The 19,187-nt window shown below is 45.3% G+C and overlaps 1 protein-coding gene across 1 annotated transcript; it reads right to left on the reverse strand.

Moving 5' to 3' along the window:
- Positions 1-1,957: 1,957 nt before the first annotated feature.
- Positions 1,958-17,601, reverse strand: LOC120403043. Its single transcript, XM_039533700.1, has 4 exons — positions 17,524-17,601; positions 17,167-17,302; positions 15,384-15,457; positions 1,958-2,745 (listed from the first exon to the last, which is right to left on the reverse strand). The coding sequence occupies exons 1-4, from the start codon at positions 17,599-17,601 to the stop codon at positions 2,251-2,253; spliced, it is 783 nt and encodes a 260-aa protein (XP_039389634.1). The 3' UTR covers positions 1,958-2,250.
- Positions 17,602-19,187: the final 1,586 nt, after the last annotated feature.

A 19,187-nucleotide genomic window follows, 5' to 3' on the forward strand; every position in this document is an offset into this window, starting at 1 on the left:
GCAATGGGTCAGCTGCCGATGACCCTCATTGTCCTCCTCCATGGGCTCCCTGACCAAATTACCTCTGTGCCACGTTCCATAGATGTCTAAGCTTGAAGACTCAAAACATTTTTAAGAATCAAGTACATGAGCAGTAAGAGAACATTGTGCTTTTAACTCCAGGTGTATGAGCACCAGTATCACTGGTCTCTAGGAAAATCTTGTAACAAGTCGGTGAGTTCCCAACAGCATCTCTTCTGCTTTTGTTTTTTATTTGCTATTTTTTGAACCTGTAGAAGCCAATAGAGCAGGCCTGCACAACTCGTAAAGCGGCGAGGGCCACATTACTCCAAAGAAAACAGCTGAGGGCCAAAACCACCCGGCCCCGCAAAAATACACACCGCCCTCCCAGCACCTCCCGGCCCCGCGAAAATACCTCGCCCCAGGGCCGCCCAGTCCTGCAGAAACAAACCCTCCTTCCTCAGCGCCGCCCCACCAAAACAGCTGTGGGCCGAAAAGGAAGGTTGGGGGTGGGGAGGTGATACTTGATTTTAAATCAACCAGGGGCTCCCAGCTGAAGAGGTGGCTGGGAGCCCTCAGGGGCAAATTAAAGGGCCCGGGGCTCCGGTGGCTGGGGGAACCTGGAGCTTTCTGGGGCTGGGGCAGGGATTTAAAGGGCCCAGAGCTCCTGTCGCTGAGGGGAGCCTGAGCCCTTTAAATCCCAGCCCCAGCCCAGTCGCTGGAGCCACGGCTGGGATTCAAAGGGCTCTGGGCTGCCCGCAGCAGCGGGGAGCCCTGAGCCCTTTGAATCCCAGCCATGGCCAGGAATCTCTGCAGGCGGCCCAGAGCCCTTTGATTCCCGGACGCGGCTGAGATTCAAAGGGCTCTGGGCTGCCCGCAGAGTGCCGTGTGCGGGGGATTTAGAATCCCCCCGCGGGCCGCACAGTGAGACTCCGCGGGCCGCATGTTGTGCAGGTCTGCAATAGAGGATGAAGCGTTCAAATTAGGGGGAAAGGAAGCGAGGAGTACAGCATGACTCACTTCTGGGCTTTTGTTGAGTTAATTCTCTGACACACAGACCAGGAACTCACCGTAACAGGATTTAATTTCTATAGCCGCGACATTCTTCCTGAAACAACAGCTGCATGCTAATAGGCATCTGAACAACAGACGCCTTCCAGGGGTTAACCTTGATTTGGCTATAGTGCTGCACAAACCCAGTAGGACCATCAAAGTAATTCAGTTCCGACAAACTCTTCCTCTCTGTCCCTTAAATCTGATTCTACATCTTAACCTCAGACCCTGTGCTGCAGCCAGCACAGCTCAGGAAAGGGAAGGAGAAGGGGGCAAAAGTGGCTACAGCATCTCTGAATCACGCAAGGAGTCTGTTACATTGGGAGAATCCTCCAGAGGCCGGTTGAAACAGCCTTCCACACACCAGTGATGCTGAATTGATGGCTTATTATAACAATTTGTAACCCACTAACCTCTTCCTTTTGTCCTTTTACTGTAGAGGTTTAATGGCCACTTCACTTTGAATGGTCCCTTAAAACATGGGCTAATTACTTATGCTAAACAATCGGGTCCACCTTGGATTTAGCTGGGATGCTGGGAGGACCTTTCCCAGACCTGAAGAGGAGCTCTCACCAACAGAAGTTGGTCCAATAAAAGATATTGCCTCACCCAGACTTCTGTAAACCTCATATGTATTAACAGCACCAGCAATACTAATTTTATCATAATGGTCCAAAAATACACACACACAAATCTATGTTAATTTTGGAGCGATTCTTACATGATTGCCAGGCATGTTCTCCTAGGCTCGTGAGCCCTCAGGGCCGAGAAATGGTTCAGCAACAACCACCAACAGAGGAATTGGCTGATTTTTCCTGCATAGGGCAAGTGTTGTAATACAGATCACAACTGGGACTGGTGGTAATGTATTTCCCGGAATCCCGAACACAGAGGTAAAATATCGTGCTGACGGGCATACGAATGCATTCATACATTGCCCCCTTGAGAAAGGGGTACTGCATACAGATGTTCACCAATAATTTTCACTGCTAAGCAGCTACAGATTTCATGGTCCAATTGAGATTCTTCTTTCCCTCTTTCCCCACCCCAAAGAGGCACTGGTGATTTCTAAGCTTTGAATGATGTCCTTAATAAGTCTGACTTACAATGGAAGCACATGCTCCTATTAAATAGATGACTGATAGTGCTACGATTGCTGTAGAACGTAGATTTTAATAGTCCAACAAATGTATATAGCTAAAAGTATGATGAGAAGAGGCACTTTATACTAATAAAACTTATCAGGCTCACCATGCAGCGATCAAACATATTAATCTGATAAGTTCTCAAAGAGACAATAAACAAACACAAGTATAAAAATGGCCTCAAGGAGCTGCCAGAAAGGGATTTTTTAAATAAAGCGGGGGTAGGCGAAGCAGATCCTTCAGGGCAGAAATGAAGCTGTGACCTGTAGGTAGGTGTGGCACTGCTCCCTACTGAAATGTGATATACGGGCTTCTGCATGGACATTCCTCTGTAGCAGGTGTCTTTAACCCTCTGGGTAACACTGTGGGTAGGTGCCAGTGCCTTGAGAGCAGAAGATCCCACGTTTGAATGCTGAGGTTGAACCCGAGAGGGATGTTCTGTGATTGTGGCTGTGATTTTTGTTAATCGTGTTCCAATGTTTATAGGTCTGGTCGATACAGAATGGTGCCTGGGTGTTGGCTTCAGCTCTTGTAAAACTAATTTGAGCTAGAAAACAAGAGGGAATTAAAGTAAGCTGGGTCAGGGAGGAGTGGGGTGTATTGATATCACTATATTCAGTAACATTGCTGCTATGGAATAGAATACATGTGCATCTGTATATGGTCTCTACAAACAATATTGGATTATAGTATTTAAAAATTAATAGCAGAGGGACATTGTACCAGGGTGACCCGCTTCACCTTTTGGACCACCGAAAACCAGCTGAATGCGTTCCAGGGTTGCAGGCACCAGTGTGCTATTTCTTAGCCCTCTCCAGCACAGCACAGGCTTCCGCAGCAACAAACAAGTGGACATCAACTCCCCGCTGAGCCCACTCTCTGGGAAGGGAGAGGGAGATCTCTTCTCCTGAGATCCTCTATCCCCTGCCACTTGCACTTGCTTCCTTGCCTTTAGCTGTTCCCAGCTGACGGACTGAGTGTTCTAATTAGCTTAGCAGGCTCCTGGCCGATTAAGCCATGGAGAACCCATCACCCAGGTAAGACGGGTGCAAGCAAACAGTATGAGGTTTTATATCGCTAAATGTAAACAAAGTCATTTGTTCCCAGATATATGGGAATGGGGGACTGTAGCGGGGTGGTCACCCGCTCCCAGCCTGAAAGGGTTAAAAACCAGCCCTTGGAGAGGGTTGTGGCAGGGGAAAAGCTGGGCTGATTGGGGGACGCAGCCTCAACAGGGGGTCACGCCCCAATCAGGGTCCAGCTGGCCCTATAAAGGCCAGTGAAGCCAGGAGCTGACACAGTCTCTCTCTGCTTTCAGAGAGGGGGGGCCCCGGCTGCTGGGAAGCTCAGGGTGCCTAGAGTGAGGCAGGGCTGGGGAGCTCCAAGCTTTAGGGCCTTGTCCAAGGCCCCACAGAGGCACTGGGTTGCAGAGAAAGGCAGCAGGTCCAAAACCCCTTGCCTGTGATGAGTGGCTGACACTGCAGTCTGCCCCAGGGTGGGGGGCTAGTTGGTGGCTGGCAGTAGCCCAGACTGAGGCGAGGTGGGGATAGGGGGTGGGGTTCCCTGGGGAGGGGAGACCCCGAGATGGAGGGGTGTATGGCCAGGGGGCAGCATCCCAGATAACGGGGCACCAAGCAGCAGCGGGACACCGGCCTGAAGAGGGCGCTCTGGAGGCTGGAGAGCTAATTCCCTGAGACGACCAGCAGGAGGCGCCACAGGGGTGAGTCCCAACCATCTACAGTGACTCTACCCTGGAAGCCGTGACACTGAAAGAGATTTGAGAGTCGTGGTGCATAATCATCTGAACATGAGCTCCCAGGGACACGCTGTGGCCAAAATAGCGAATGTGATCCTGGGATGCATAGACAGGGGAATCTCAAGTACAGACGCTCCCTGGGTTACGCAAATCCGACTTACGGAAAAAGTTCCATAAGCTTTTTCTTGGCTCGTAATTGTTGGGTATACGTTCCCGACTTACGCAAAATTCGATTTATGCAAGGCATTCCGGATCGGAACGTTTGCAGAAGTCAGGGAGCATCTGTAGGAGCAGAAAGGTTATTTTACCTCTATTTGGCACTGGTTGTGACTGCAGCTGAAATACTGTGTCCTGTTCTGGTGCCCACAATTCAAGAACGATGTTGATAAATTGGAGAGAGTTGAGAGAAGACCCACAGGAACGATGAAAAGATTAGAAAACCTGCTTTATAGTGAGAGTCAAGGAGCTACACTTAGAAGGTTAAGGGGTGACCTGATCACAGTCTAAGTATCTGCGTGGGGAACAAATAGTTGAAGTTGAAGCTAGACAAATTCAACTGGAAATAATGTGCAAATGTGTGCTGATGAGTAATTAACCACTGGAATAGTTTATTAAGGGTCATGCTGTATTCCCCATTACTGGCAAATTTTAAATCAAGATTGGATGTTTTTTCCTGAAAGATCTGCTCTAGGAATTATTGTGGGGGAAGATCTATGGCCTGCCTTATACAAGATGTCAAATTGGTCCCTTCTGATCACAATGGTCCCTTCCAGCCTTGGAATCTATGAATATCTTGAATGCCATTTTGTTCTAGTGGTAAGTAAAAACTGTTTTAAATGGTGATCACCACATCGTGTATAAGCACATCGATTTCTCCATACATCATTACTGAGTTTACCCTCAAAATATTCCCCAAAGAGAGGATGATGCTTGAGTTCTGTATACTCTGTACACTCTGCACATACACGAACACTGGGCTGCTAATTGCAGTATGCTTCCAAATGGGCAGAGTGAGCAATTATCTGCTTTGCCAAATCCCAGTCTGAGGGGTTGGATTCCCATTGTGTCAAACCCGACTAATTGCACTGAATTAAGTGGAGTTATTTCACATTTGCACGGTGGTAAGGGAGCAGAATTGGCCTTTGGTGCCATAGCACAGAGCAAACCTGCTGCAGACCTCATCCTCTGCAGAAAGAGCTGAGCTAACGGGGAAGAAAAGGACAAATATTTTATTTAAAATGTGTCAGGAAGTTTGATTTATATATTCACAAACCATTTCCCCAGCTCTACAAGCTGAGCAAACTGTGAAAAAAGATCTTCCTGGAATAATTCATTCCAATTATTATCCCAGCCCTCCCTAGTCTACCAGCTTCAGCTCTCCCATTATGGCAAGAGGGAGGCACCTTTTGACTAAGCCACTAGAGCGGTGCTGAGCGGGTGTTACCCTGTGAGATGCACATGGTGTATTTCCTTATGAGCGTACGTGCCTTCCGAAGTGTGTGCTGAAGATTACTGTTAAGGAGGGAGATACAAGAGAGGGCAGACATTTGACTAACACTGTAAAATGCACAGGATGAATGTAGAGGAAGATCAGGGCAGAAGGGTACTAGAGAGAGAAACCTGGCTTTTGAAACGCACACAGGGAGGGCAGATAATTAGGCTCAAAACAGATGAAGAGTTCCTTTCTAAATTGAAGCTCCTCCTCTGGAACTGGGAAAAGCCAACTGGTTAATTTTAACACAGCCGTAGAGCATTAGAGAAGAGACATGCATAGGAGACAGAGCAATGTCTTTTTTTCATTGGGTAAGGAAGGGTTTTAGTCTGAAAGCCAGAGAGAGAAATCTTGCTGTGCCATATACATGGAAATATTATTTATTTTGCAGCATTTTGCCATGCTATATTGGCTGCCTGTGGCTATTCAGATGCTAGAATAGCCTTCCCCAATTGGATGGACTCCCAATGCCTTGCCTGGTCTCTGTGCATGCAGCAGCCAACACTATAGCCGAGACTCACACCAGACAGGTTTCAGAGTGGTAGCTCTGTTAGTTTGTATCAGCAAAAAGAAGGAGGAGTCCTTGTGGCACCTTAGAGACTAACAAATTTATTTGGGCATAAGATTTCGTGGGCTAAAACCCACTTCATCGGATGCATGCAGTGGAAAATACAGTAAGAAGATATACACACACACACACACACACACACACACACACACACACAGAGAACATGAAAAAATGGGTGTTGCCATACTAACTATAATGAGACTAATCAATTAAGGTGGGCTATTATCAGCAAGAGAAAAAAAAACGTTTGTAGTGATAAGATACAACCACATTTACTCCAATCCCTCAGACAAACACCTACACAATCTTTATCAAGCATTCTTAAAACTACAATACCCACCTGCTGAAGTGAAGGAACAGACTGACAGAGCCAGAAGAATACCCAGAAGTCACCTACTCCAGGACAGACCCAACAAAGAAAGTAACAGAACGCCACTAGCCGTCACCTTCAGCCCCCAACTAAAGCCCCTCCAGCGCATCATCAAGGATCTACAACCTATCCTGAAGGACGATCTGTCACTCTCACAGATCTTGGGAGACAGGCCAGTCCTCACTTACAGACAGCCCCCCAACCTGAAGCAAATACTCATCAGCAACCACACAACAAAAACACCAACCCAGGAACCTATCCTTGCAACAAAGCCCGTTGCCAACTCTGTCCACATATCTATTCCAGGGACACCATCATAGGATCTAACCACATCAGCCACACCATCCGGGGCTCGTTCACCTGCACATCTACCAATGTGATCTAAGCCATCATGTGCCAGCAATGCCCCTCTGCCATGTACACTGGACAAACCGGACAGTCTCTGCGCAAAGGAACAAGTACTACTCCTTCTTTTCACACCAGACAGAGGATCTCAGGTCTTTTCCTTGCATGTGGTTTGATGCTACAGTGGATTGGTGGGTTGGACACTAATCACTAACTTTGCACAGGCCTCTTGGATTGACCTCGGGGTCTGGAAAATCCACAGCATGATTCAGCTGATTTTCAGGGCCTACCTCAAGAATACACAGGCATTTGCACTGAGGCTGCCCTGGTAGTAGGGGCCAGCTGTCAGCATGCTGCAGAGCCACTGAAATGACCTCTACAAGGAGGTCAATGACCTAGTGACCTAAACCAGGGCCTGAGCACAACAGACTAATCCCAGTGCTAACACCAATTCCTTCTGTGTCCTCCTTGGAGCATTTTGGCTGATGTGTCCTGCCACACTTGGGTGTTTGAAGTTAGTTAGCTAAACACAGAGGTTTGCTGGTAGGTGCTTCATTTTAACACACCCCTGTATAAAAATACCAGCCTTACCCCGTGGGCGCCTCCACTTCATGTTCAGAACGGTAACATACACATTTCTATTTTCTTGATTTACTTAATCTGACCTGACACACCAATCTGCCACTGGGGTAGAAATAAGGACCGTCCTGTTTCCCAGGGGGGTTGTGACAAGTGTGTCATTAATGTCCCCAGAGTGCTCCAGTAGCGGCACAGAACTCACCTGAATGTGCGCTCACTGGGTTCCAGCCCCCCTGCCCCCCCCCCCACGCTTTATCAGGCCCGTTGTCCTTTGCAGACATTCTCTAAATGCACAGAAGGTGCTGGACGCCTGCTTCCGGCACAAGCACAGCCAAGCCGGCTGTGGGCTTGCCACTCTCACACCCTGCGTGAGGGGCATCTGGCTCCATGGATTGCAGAGGGGCAGCACTTGGATCCGATAGAGCTGGTGCTGCTTCGCAAGGTACGTACTTGCTCACCCAGCCTGTCAGCGCCCCCAGCAGCTCCCCCCAGAGACTGGCCTTTGAGAAGAGGAACATTCTTTATTTACAGGGCTTGCCTGTGTACTAATGGAAGCCCCACCCCCACGAATGTAAGGGTTTGGGGGAGAGATCCTGGGGGGATGATTGGAGGAGAGGTAAGGGAAGGTAGGGCAGGGGAGGGTGGGAGGGAGGATATACAGGGAAGGGGAGGTGAAATCCTAAGGCCAGCCCAGATACGTGCAGAGCTTATCCAATATCAAATTTGCTCTCTGCTGACCTGACAGGTTTCTGGTAACATGTTTTTACACACACTGTCATAGGGCGCAAGTTCTCTTCCCTCATTCTTCCATCCACCGTCCCTGCTCTCCTCAGGTGCCTCTCTGGCTTCCTCTTCAAATTCTCACATTTGCTAAGAGAAGCAATTTCCAGTTGTACTTTTCACCCAGTGTATTTTAATTGCAAAGGAAAACATGCATCTCTGGCTGGTTTTATTCATAACAGCTTTTCATTCTCTTTCTTAATCTCTAACCACATGCTGAGTTACATCTCCTTAGTATTATGCAGCTATTATATTTCAGCTGGGAGATTAGTTCATTTGTGTTTCTGTGTGATTTTACTAGGTCGCTTAATGGCTGTTTCCATACTGACTTTTAGCATTGCATGGCTGAGGAGATTGCAGTAGCACCCTCTGGCATTTCTGGAACAAAGAGTTTGTTAATATTTTGATGACAAGCCCCAGTTATCCTAGGTTTATAACTTCGGGTACGTCTTCACTGCAGAGTTAACAGGCTCTGTCCCAGGTCTTAGCCTCCCCCAGTCGTCCACACAGATGCACCTTTTATACAGGTGCTTTAAACCCAAGCTAGCTTCATCCGGCTGCACGTGTGGGTTAGGAGCCAGGCTCTGCTTTCACCTGGGCTGGAATCTGCCCAGTTTGCAGTGAGGATGCGCTGGTAGTCCTCCAGTGCCTTCCCACAATTCCCCACAAAGGACAGCGAGGTTCTCCACAACTGGTAGAGAATCCTAGCTCATCTCCGCACAAAGAGCCATGGGATATGCCCCCAAACAAGTGCACAACAGTGAGGACCCAGCAATGGGGTATATCTTTGCAGTGAGGATGTTTACATGGGGCCAGGCTAACCCAGGTGCTGATCCCTTGGCTAACACTGCAGTGAATATATGCCCATAGTTCCCCCACCAAAAAAAAAAGTTATGATGCTGAAATATACAATTTCAGTGAGGGTTGTTTCTTTAAAACCAAATTTGACTTAAAACCTAAAACCAAGGAATCAAGTTAAGTTGTCATTGTCAAGAGGATGAAGAGGTTTGCTTCTGTGAATTTCCATGAAATTTTGTCCCTTTTCAGTGGAACAAAATGTTGAATTTTGACATTTTTTATCAGCTCCAGTAGTTTGGTTGGGGTTTGTTTTTAAGTTTAAAAACATCTTGGTTCCTCTAGTTCAAAGCTTGCTGTGCTTTTACAGGCAGGCCAGCATTGATTTGGGTTTATTACAAAACACACAGTTGTAGAAAACTTACAGCAACCACTTGTCTACTGAGAGATTGGTATCAGGATCCTTACACGTTAGTAATATTACCTGATTGGACCCACTATATATTATACAGCTATTAAGACATTTAACCCTCTAATGATTCATTTCAGTCATTTCTGCACTGGAGCGCCCCAAAGATGTGCTAGCCTGTGGAGGAGCAGCTGTCTCTACTTTTCATAGAGGATAATTGAGTGCCAGAGTAAACAGTCTGATATAATGGTGCCACTCAACATGAAAGAAGGGCCAGCAGTGGTCTGACGGACACAAAGCATGTGGATTGGCAACTAAATGGAACTATTCTAAATGCTTCTTCCCTTCCCCAGCATCTTATAGAATAAGAGGGAATATGGAAAGAACAGAGAGCATACAATGAGAATTTCTAGGGGCTTTTTACTCCCTTAAATACCAAACAGCTGTTCTGGTTGATGGTGTCAGTGATCGGAAGATAATGGGTCACAGATTACTGAATTGTGCCTTTTAATCCAACGAGTTTTGAGGGATCTTTTACTGGAGCTCAAACTGCGTCTGAGACATTTCCAGCGAGAACGAGCTGTCTGGATTTCGGTAACAGCTGTAACATTGCCAGTGAAATCATACAACCCAGTGCAGCCTCCTTCCTTCTTCTCCCACCGTTTGAAAAACAAAAGGCCACCACATTAAAACACTGAGCTCTAGCTGGACTGCACGGAAGCCGAGAGAGTCAGACCTCCTTCCACTGCACAGTGGTAGCCACTGGAGAGCCGAGAGTGGTACAATAATTAAGCACAAAGGCCCAGGTTAAGGCTTATTCTTTATATAACAGTAGAGCCTTCAGTTTCCAACAAGATCAGGGCCGCGTTGCGCTAGGCACCATATGTGCCTAGAGTAAGAAGCAGTCTCTGCCCCAAAGAACTTACATTCTGAGCCGACAAGACAGAGGAGGAGAGAAAGGAAATATCATCCCCGTTTTACAAATGGAGAAACTGAAGCACAGATGTTCAGTGACTTGCCCCAGCCCACACAAAGCTCAGTGGCAGGGCAGGGACTTCAGATCCCTTGTCACCTAGTGCAGTGCTGCAACCACCCACAAGATCGTCCTTCCTTCTCAAGCACGTCATGAGGAGTCTTCACTCCAGGCAGTCTGTCGGATCCGACAATGATGCCACAGCACCACGTGTGTGCTCATGTGGCTGTGCAGTCTCAGACTCATAGACTTTAAGGTCAGAAGGGACCATTATGATCATCTAGTCTGACCTCCTGCACAACGCAGGCCACAGAATCTCACCCACCCACTTCTATAACAAACCCCTAACCTGTGTCTGAGTTATTGAAATCCTCAAATTGTGGTTTGAAGACCTCAAGCTGCAGAGAATCCTCCAGTAAGTGACCCGGGCCCCATGCTGCAGAGGAAGGCGAAAAACCTCCAGGGTCTCTGCCAATCCATCCACATGTCACGCAGGAAGACTTGGCATGAACATATGATTGGTGACGTTTGTGTTGAACGTTTAACTAAATGGTAGCTTTTCCCCCTGTAACTACAGGACAAAATGCTTACCAGCAGATTTTAAGTTTTATTTCACAAATATATGTCATTAGCATTTAGACTATGACATACAGGGCTTGTTGACACTTACAGTGCTACACTGTAGCATTTGGTGGAAACGCTACCTATGCTGACGGGAGAGCTTCTCCCGATGGCGTACGTACCCCATCTCCCCAAGAGGCGGTAGCTATGTCAACAGGAGAAGCCATCCCATCAACAGAGCACTGTCTACACTGGCAGTTAGGTCGGAATAACTGCCACAAAGTATTATTGAGCTAAACCATGGACCAGCTGTGTATCACTATCACAAGAGAAGATACATACTGGTAACTAATCAAAATGACAATGAGCAAATTGTGGAGCCAGAATTACTGTTTTTGATGCTATGATTGGTGCTTTGAACAGCGACTACCACGTACTAACCAGAGCTGAGAATTCTGAACAAAACCTGCAAGCTTTAGCATATCACAACACTGAGACCCATCACACTCGCAGGGGAATGCTTCAGACCTTCCCAAATCAGAGATGATGCACCAAGAGCCAGAATGATAGCCTTTGGCTTGATAGCATTCTGATCACAGATTCATTAGTGTTTATGACCCGAAGCAATTGAGATCCAGGGGAAAATAGTGAAAATAGCACATACTGTATTGAGTTCCAAAAGAACGGCTGAAAGAGGAAAGAGGATAACCCATGCTGATCCTTGGAAAATCTTCTCCAAAGCAGTTTATAGTGACTAGTGATTCTATGTGGCTCGATTTTTGGACACGCAATTTGACACAACAAAAAGTGGTTTCTTGCCCTCTGAATAAAATAAAATCAGTCCTCTCTAATGTGTCTCAAGTTGGGTACCCAAAGTCACTTTGGAGACTTCCCTTCAACATTCATATCAACTACTAGAAAGAGGAGAAGGAAACAGACTGTGATCACAACATCACAGTCCCTAAGCCACTACCCTTTCTTTCAGGTTTTAACTGCTTCTCTGGTGAGCTTTATTTTCATAAATCCAGGACCAGCCAGGATGAGCCAGACACATTGACCGGCCTGCACAAAACAGAAAACTGTTTCAGTGCTTTGCTGCAGCCCGACAATGGCCAGCAAGCAGTGACCTGTGCAGGCACATGCTCTCTAGCACAGATTTCTCATCTCTTAGGCAATTCAGCTAACTATATAGCAACTTCAGGAGTCTTCTCATACACCCACGTATTGTCAGTGATAATGACAGTGAAGAGGTTTTTAACATCCTTGGAATCTTAATGCTTGAGAAGTTGGATGCATAAAGTAGGTCGTAATTTGTTGATGTGATATTCAAACTAAAGGCCAAGTTTCACTAAGGACAGGTCCAACACAGCACAGGGCCACCCAGAGGATTCAGGGGCCTGGGGTCCTTCCGCTCCGGGACCCACCGCCGAAGTGTCCCAAAGACCCGTGGCAGGGACTCCCCACCGCAGAATTACTGCCGAAGACCCAGCTCTTTGGCGGTGGGTCCTGGGGTGGAAGGACACCCACCCACCCACCCCCCCGGCAGGTCTTCGGAGCACTTTGGCGGCAGGTTCCAGTGCAGAAGGCCCCCCCGCCGCTGAATTTCCACCAAAGACCCGGAGCGGAAGAAGCTTCGGGGGCCCGGGCCCTGCAAGAGTTTTCCGGGGCCCCCGGAGCGAGTGAAGGACCCCACTCCAGGGCCCCCGAAAAACTCTCGTGGGGGCCCCTGCGGGGCCTGGGACAAATTGCCCCACTTGCCCCCCCCCCCCCTTGGGTGGCCCTGACACAGCATCCCGTTAATACGTGGATTGCCTACACACTATTGGTATATTGGAAAGATATTTAATTTCACTACATCACAAACTCCTGTACCAACATGACCATGTCATTGCAATTTTTCACACATTTTATTTTTATGTGTCCTACCTTTCAGTGCAGTTTAATTTCCCTGATGTATTGAGGTGGGCTACCAGTCTGCACTAAAGTACAGCCAGGGACTAAAAATAATAAATTGCAAATGAAAAACTTAATGGTCACAGTCATTAAAATGGATCCGACTCTCACAGGCTCTACAGGTTCTGGAACATCAACCCTGAGTAGCTACAGACACCAGAGACAACGAGGCTCTCTCTAATGCAATGAGACAATGAGGCTCTCTCTAATGCAGCTGTATTAGTCAAGGAAAAGAAAAGCCGTCTTTCTGCTGAATGCCAACTTGAAAAAAAAATGTGAGACAGGAACCACCACCACAGAGTACCTTCTGCAGCTGGCCATTTTCAGCCTCCGACTGAGTTGTTTTCTGTCTGTGGCACTAATGACAGCTAGCACTCTCAGAACATTCCTAGTGCTTCAGACGGAGGAGTGGGCCCCAAATTTTGAAAAAGTTCATTCACAGCAACATGCCACCTCCACAGCAGAGCCTATGATCACACATGTACGCTTTAGTTTTGTTAGGGGTACTAACGGCGAAACATCGTGCCTAGAATCTGTTCAGAACATTCCACAGGAAATTTTTCAAATGTAAAATGTTTCATTTGAAATGTCTCAGAGGAAAAATTCTGTTTTTTTGCAAACAGAAAATATTTTTTCCTTATTAAACAAAACTGGGCATCTGCAAATGTCCAGTCTAAGGGGGAGAACACAACAATGGGTTACTCTTGTCCTAGGAATTTTACTAGGAGGACATAAAACCTTGAGTGACAGATTATGAAGTTATTCTATTTTGCTCCTGCTAAGAGATATGAGAAGACTGCGAGGCAACATACAGCATAGCAGAAATGGCATTGTAAAATCTGAAGTTTACTGAATCTTGCTTTTTGTAGCTGCCTTTTTAAATAGCACTTTTTAAAACTTTCATAAAATCCATAAGCTCCCTATATTTCAAACATAGCTCTTCACAGGAATCAACAGTGGCCGTAAGAAAAATAAATAAATCTATAAACGACTCCGGAGGATGGCAACTCTGAGTCAATGCAGCCTTTAAGAATAAATGCAGTGGCACTTATCTTTGCTCTGAATCATTTTTAGCCTTATTAAAAGGGGATCAATATAATCAGAATAAAGATTATGCAACTTTGGAGGGGAAAGACACTCCCAAATAAGTCTCTTGCCTTCTGAAAGGAAATCCCATCTGCAGAGGAAGCAGAAATATGCATTGCCTTTGACTTATAATTGATTTTCACTACTTAAAAAGAGCCAAGCCAGTCAATAGCAGTAAAAGTGGCAAGAACTGAGCTCTCTGGTTTTTAAATAAACAGAAAAATCTCATTTGCATACATAGCAAGTTTAAATCTAAGAGCTTCCATACTTTCACCATGAAAATCCTCTCTCGTGTGAATACGGGCCTAGAATGTAGCTCAAGATGTCAGTAGTAATTAAGCAGGAATTCGGCTTATATTTTATATACTGGGTATCAGTTATCTGGAGATCAACCTAGGGCAGAATATGCCATTCAGTTTATGCAGACTTTCAGACCACTTAATAAATAAGCAAAAGCATCAGAAAGAAACTAAAGACAAACAACAGAAACCTTCAAGAGCAACAGCCATTCTAAACCCAACTGTGTGACAATGAAAAGGAAGTCTTTAAACATGCTTCCCCTACACAGGCATCTAAGGGCTAATCCACACTTACCATCCGGGTTGACGCGGTGAGTTCGACTTCTCGGAGTTCGAACTATCGCGTCTGATCTAGACGCGATAGTTCGAACTCCGGAAGCGCCGCGGTCGACTCCGGTACTCCACCACTGCAAACGGCGGTGGTGGAGTCGACGGGGGAGCCGCGGAGTTCGACCCCGCCACGTCTGGACGGGTGAGTAGTTCGAATTAGGGTACTTCGAATTCAGCTACGCTATTCCTGTAGCTGAATTTGTGTACCCTAATTCGAACCCCCTTTTTAGTGTAGACCAGGCCTAAGAGAACTCCACTAGGTGAAAAGCCGTGAATTTTACCTGCATTCTGACCATAAGAAATTTCAATCTGTTAAAAAAATTCATCACATATTTCAGGGAACCACATATTGAGTATAACATCAATGACCATCACATTTAGAAACCTGAGATATCTTTTCAAATTTGCCCCTATACTATATACATATAGTCATTTAAAAAGAAAAATCAATGAAATTTAAGATCTTCCCAAATTCAAAACAATGTCTGAAGTATGAAAAAGAATTCACATTTAAAGTAAACTCTTATTTGGCAATATGTATATTTCCAGACTCTTCACTTGTTTTAATTGAGAAACTGTAGAATTGTTAAAACAGTTTAAAGGTAACATACCATCTGGCCTGTCTCACATAACACCATTCCATTAGCATAGCCTGGGAGGCACATATCACCCTATCTGTATAGGAAGAAGCTCTCTAGAGAGAATGATCAATATATTTTACAATCCAAAGGAGAAATATATATTCATGAAAAGCAGCTGCATGAGCAGAACCACCTGTCACAAAACAGGATAGATCAGGAGACAGAATCAGTCTTTTGTGACTTATGATTATGTGTCCTAATGACAAAAAGGGGTTTGTAGTATTGATTGTATCACAGAAACTGCTTACCTCAGTTCTCTCTGGTTCCCGGACTTCCAAAACCCCGAAACTCAGCAGGTATTGATTGGAGATGAGAGACACCCCTGTTAAGAGTATATAATTAGAGCTCAGAACTTCTTGTGGTAGAAAGTGTAAGCACTATTGCTGATCTCATTGCTAATCTTTGACCTTGTCCATCTCCAATGATGGGACTTCTGATGACACAATTGAAACCTTAGCTAGATTATGTTGCATAGACTTTAAATACAGTAATCTCGCATGCCTTAAACCCCTGTGACTGAGGCATGCCCTGGTGCCTGGGGAAAACTGTAGCCTGGGGAAAACTGGGGGGGGAGCCCCCCATAGTAAGCTTAACGAACTACAAACTACTATACAACTACAGTTACTCAATTAAACTCTTTACAAATAAGAAAAGGGAACCACTAGGTAGCCACTTGTGAATAGAAGAGACTGAGCTGCTCCAATGGCCATCACTGGCAGTAGAAAGGAATTGAGCAGCCGGTGGGTCGGCAGAGACCTATATACACCGCCATGAAGGTGCCACTCTGGGGGTCTCCACAGCCAGCCTGATGGGTACTGCTAGGGGAAAAACCTTCTGAGGATTGTGCACGCAGTGCATGCACACACTTATTGGCATGCATATGAGCAATCTCTGGAAGAAGAACTGACACTCTCTCACTCACACAATTACTTTTAGAAGGCTAGACTAGCTAAGCTAATTCACTGCTGCAGATGTACTGCTGCGATAGGATAAATATATTTAGTAACGCTGGTTTGAAACAAATCAGAATTTCCATCCTGTGAGAAATTCCACTATTTCAACATTTGTTTCCATCATTATTCCAGCCAAACAAAGTTGATATTTTTTTTTCATAGAATGGAAAATTCTGAATTATTGAAATTAAAAACTTTTAGACCCTTCCAGATCAAAACACTTTGTTGTGCAACACTGACCTCAATCCACCTGAGCTATTGTGGTGCCTTGCGGGGGAGGGGGAGAGGAGAGGAGGATGGACTATAGTTCAGTGCTTCCTCCCCCTTTCTCCTTTGGGTGGGGCTCCCCAGTGGGGCTGTCTCCCAGAGTCATAGGACTGCCATAATGCACTGCAGCGTTCAACCAGAAGGGAGACCACAAGCATCATGGGATTTGTAGTTTGGGCATCTCATACCAGCATTCTCCTCTATGGGCCAGGTTCCCCAGCAAGACTACAACTCCCAGGAGGTACCACAGGAGCTAAGGCAGACATATCAATGACACTGAAGCCTATTTTTTTTTCCAGTTCTCCTCAAGGAGGGGGAAAAAGTCAGTTTCCCAGTGAGAAAATTTTCTGCATAAACAATTTTGACTAGTTGTAGCTGCCATGTGTTCTGCTAGTTTTCCATGTTTAAATATGGCTGAACATGGGATTTAAAAGGGAAAAAAATCTGTTAAGGCTGAAAGTTCTGTTTAAGTTGTAACAGACACACCAAGTGGGGGTCACATTGCTGGAAGACCTATGAAATGTGCCTGGAGCATGAGTACAGTGAGCACAGAGGGGCTATGTACAAAGTTTCAGCCTTTACTCCATAAAAATCTACAAAATAAGTTATTTTAAATCACATTCTGGGGTCTACTTTAATTGCATATTATTAACAACCCATATTTCTGAAAATGTCTGGATGCTCAAACACGGGAGAATTAGCTATGCTTTGTCCCTGATTCAGAACAGCATTTAATCACCTTCTCAGGCCCATCAGCATGTGCTTATATGCTATGTGAACAGGGGCCTTATAAACTGGCAGGCCAACTTACCAGCCAGGGCATTAAATACAACTCCCCACAGAGATAAAATTTCAGTCCCTTCTATAGGGATGGATCTAGTTCTCAAAACCCTAAAAGTCCAGGATAAATTAAATAAGACCAGTCCTATCCCTTGCCTCACAACCTTCTACAACCACCCCCTCACAGCTCTATCTATCTCTCTCAGCTGAGTTGCTTGTTGGCCTTAAATCTAAAAGACCAGGTGATTGGATGGTTTTCACCTGATCCCTGGCCTTGCACCCTCCTCCATTACCTGGAATGCAGCTAATTAGCCACAGCTGGGATTAAGCCACTTTGTGATGGGTTTATAGGTCACAATGACTTTTTTTTGCAGCTGCGATGGCTTACCCTGCAAGCGAAGTACAAACCCACAGAGATGCCAAGTCCTAATACAGGCTTGAGGAAGCACTTATAGCAAGTGCACATTTTTCTAGCATAAGGGCACTTCAGGAATTTGTTTTTAAGGAGAATAATAAGGAAAACTAATTAAAAACAAAGGGCCATATTTTAATCGCAATTAGACACTTCAGGGCTTGTTTCATGGGACTATTAATAAGTTCCCCAAGGGACTAAAGCAGCAACACAGCACATCTGAGGCAAGGATTAATGTCCCCATAAAATCATGCCCTGGGGTGTCTTTGAGCTCTATTGAGAATATTTTTTGAGTCAAAATGAGCATTTCAAAGCCTCCTGCAGGCAGTAGCCATCTTGATGAAGAGGGAATAAGTGACCTAAAAAATAAGCAGACCAATGTCAGAAATGGCTATAAGCTCTATCCTGCTTTCTCTCAGTTTCTGGTGGAGGCAGCTGTGAACCAGCAGTGCCTGGTTAATAACGCGGGAGAAGTTATTTCTTGAACTTGTTCATCAGACAGCTGATGTTGTTTTGCCAATACTTTGATCTTACAAAATTTCATTGAAAATAATATTTGCTTAGGCTAGTAAATGAACTGAAACTTTAAGTCAAACCAGTGAATGTTGAAGGAATAATTTATAAATGTCTATCCACCATGACTTTCTAGCTGTCCTTGGAGCAGAGGCAAACTTATTGACAAATGGCAATCTTTGAATAATGTCCCCAATCAAAAATGTTTTGGTCTAATGTCTGTAAAAGTGTGTACTTGTACGTATTGTTTTGGCAAGAAATATCAAATCTTATGTAGCCCATATATTGTCAAAAGTGGCTCTGTGATACTGGAAACACTTATTACTGACTATGGTGTTTACCAATGATTACTCAAATCAATCATCTTTATGTTTCATAGTAGATACCTGTAGGATTAAGACCTAAGAATCTGGACTTTTAGAAACACATGCATATACTTCAGTTCACATACTGTGAGCAGTCCCATCAGTCAGTGAAGCTATTCCATAAACTCATGTGCAGGTCTTTGACGGATTCTGTGCATGTGTCACCTTGGAGATTTTCCTGAAGAGGCTTTGGCAAAATTGGTGATTTTCGGCATATATACTAGAAGTGTGCACTTGATAAATGTCTATAGAGGAAGCTCATCCCAGTGCAGCTTCTACTTTTGGAACAATTCCTATTATGAGTCAGCTGCAGACTTTGAACTTAGGATCATCCCCATCCCTAATAAAGTCCTCTACCATTTGAGCTAAAGTAGTAAGTCTGTTAACAGGTAGCAGTAGTAGGCTGTTATCATGTGGGCCATCCAATACAGAGGAACATAACATACATTTTATAAGTGTGTTACATACATCTTATCAAAAGAAACATCCCAAGAATCTGAGGTTTACCAGAGTTAACATCCATGTATGGGCACAAGTTTTATGATGCCCCCAGCATGGGTCTCCAGCTGTTATCCTAGAGCAGGCTGGGTTCTAGAATGGGACAACATCCATGTGAGGAAGGGAAGTGTTATTACCGCTTTATCACAGATTGGAAGCTCTAAAACACACAAATATGAAGAGCTACAATCACAAAGGGATTTATGTGCACCTAAGTCCAACATTTAGGCACCACTGGCCTTCACAAAACCTCTGCTCAAATGC

Source organism: Mauremys reevesii, linkage group 4 (genome assembly GCF_016161935.1).
Source record: "Mauremys reevesii isolate NIE-2019 linkage group 4, ASM1616193v1, whole genome shotgun sequence".
In the NCBI taxonomy this organism is placed as follows: domain Eukaryota; kingdom Metazoa; phylum Chordata; order Testudines; family Geoemydidae; genus Mauremys; species Mauremys reevesii.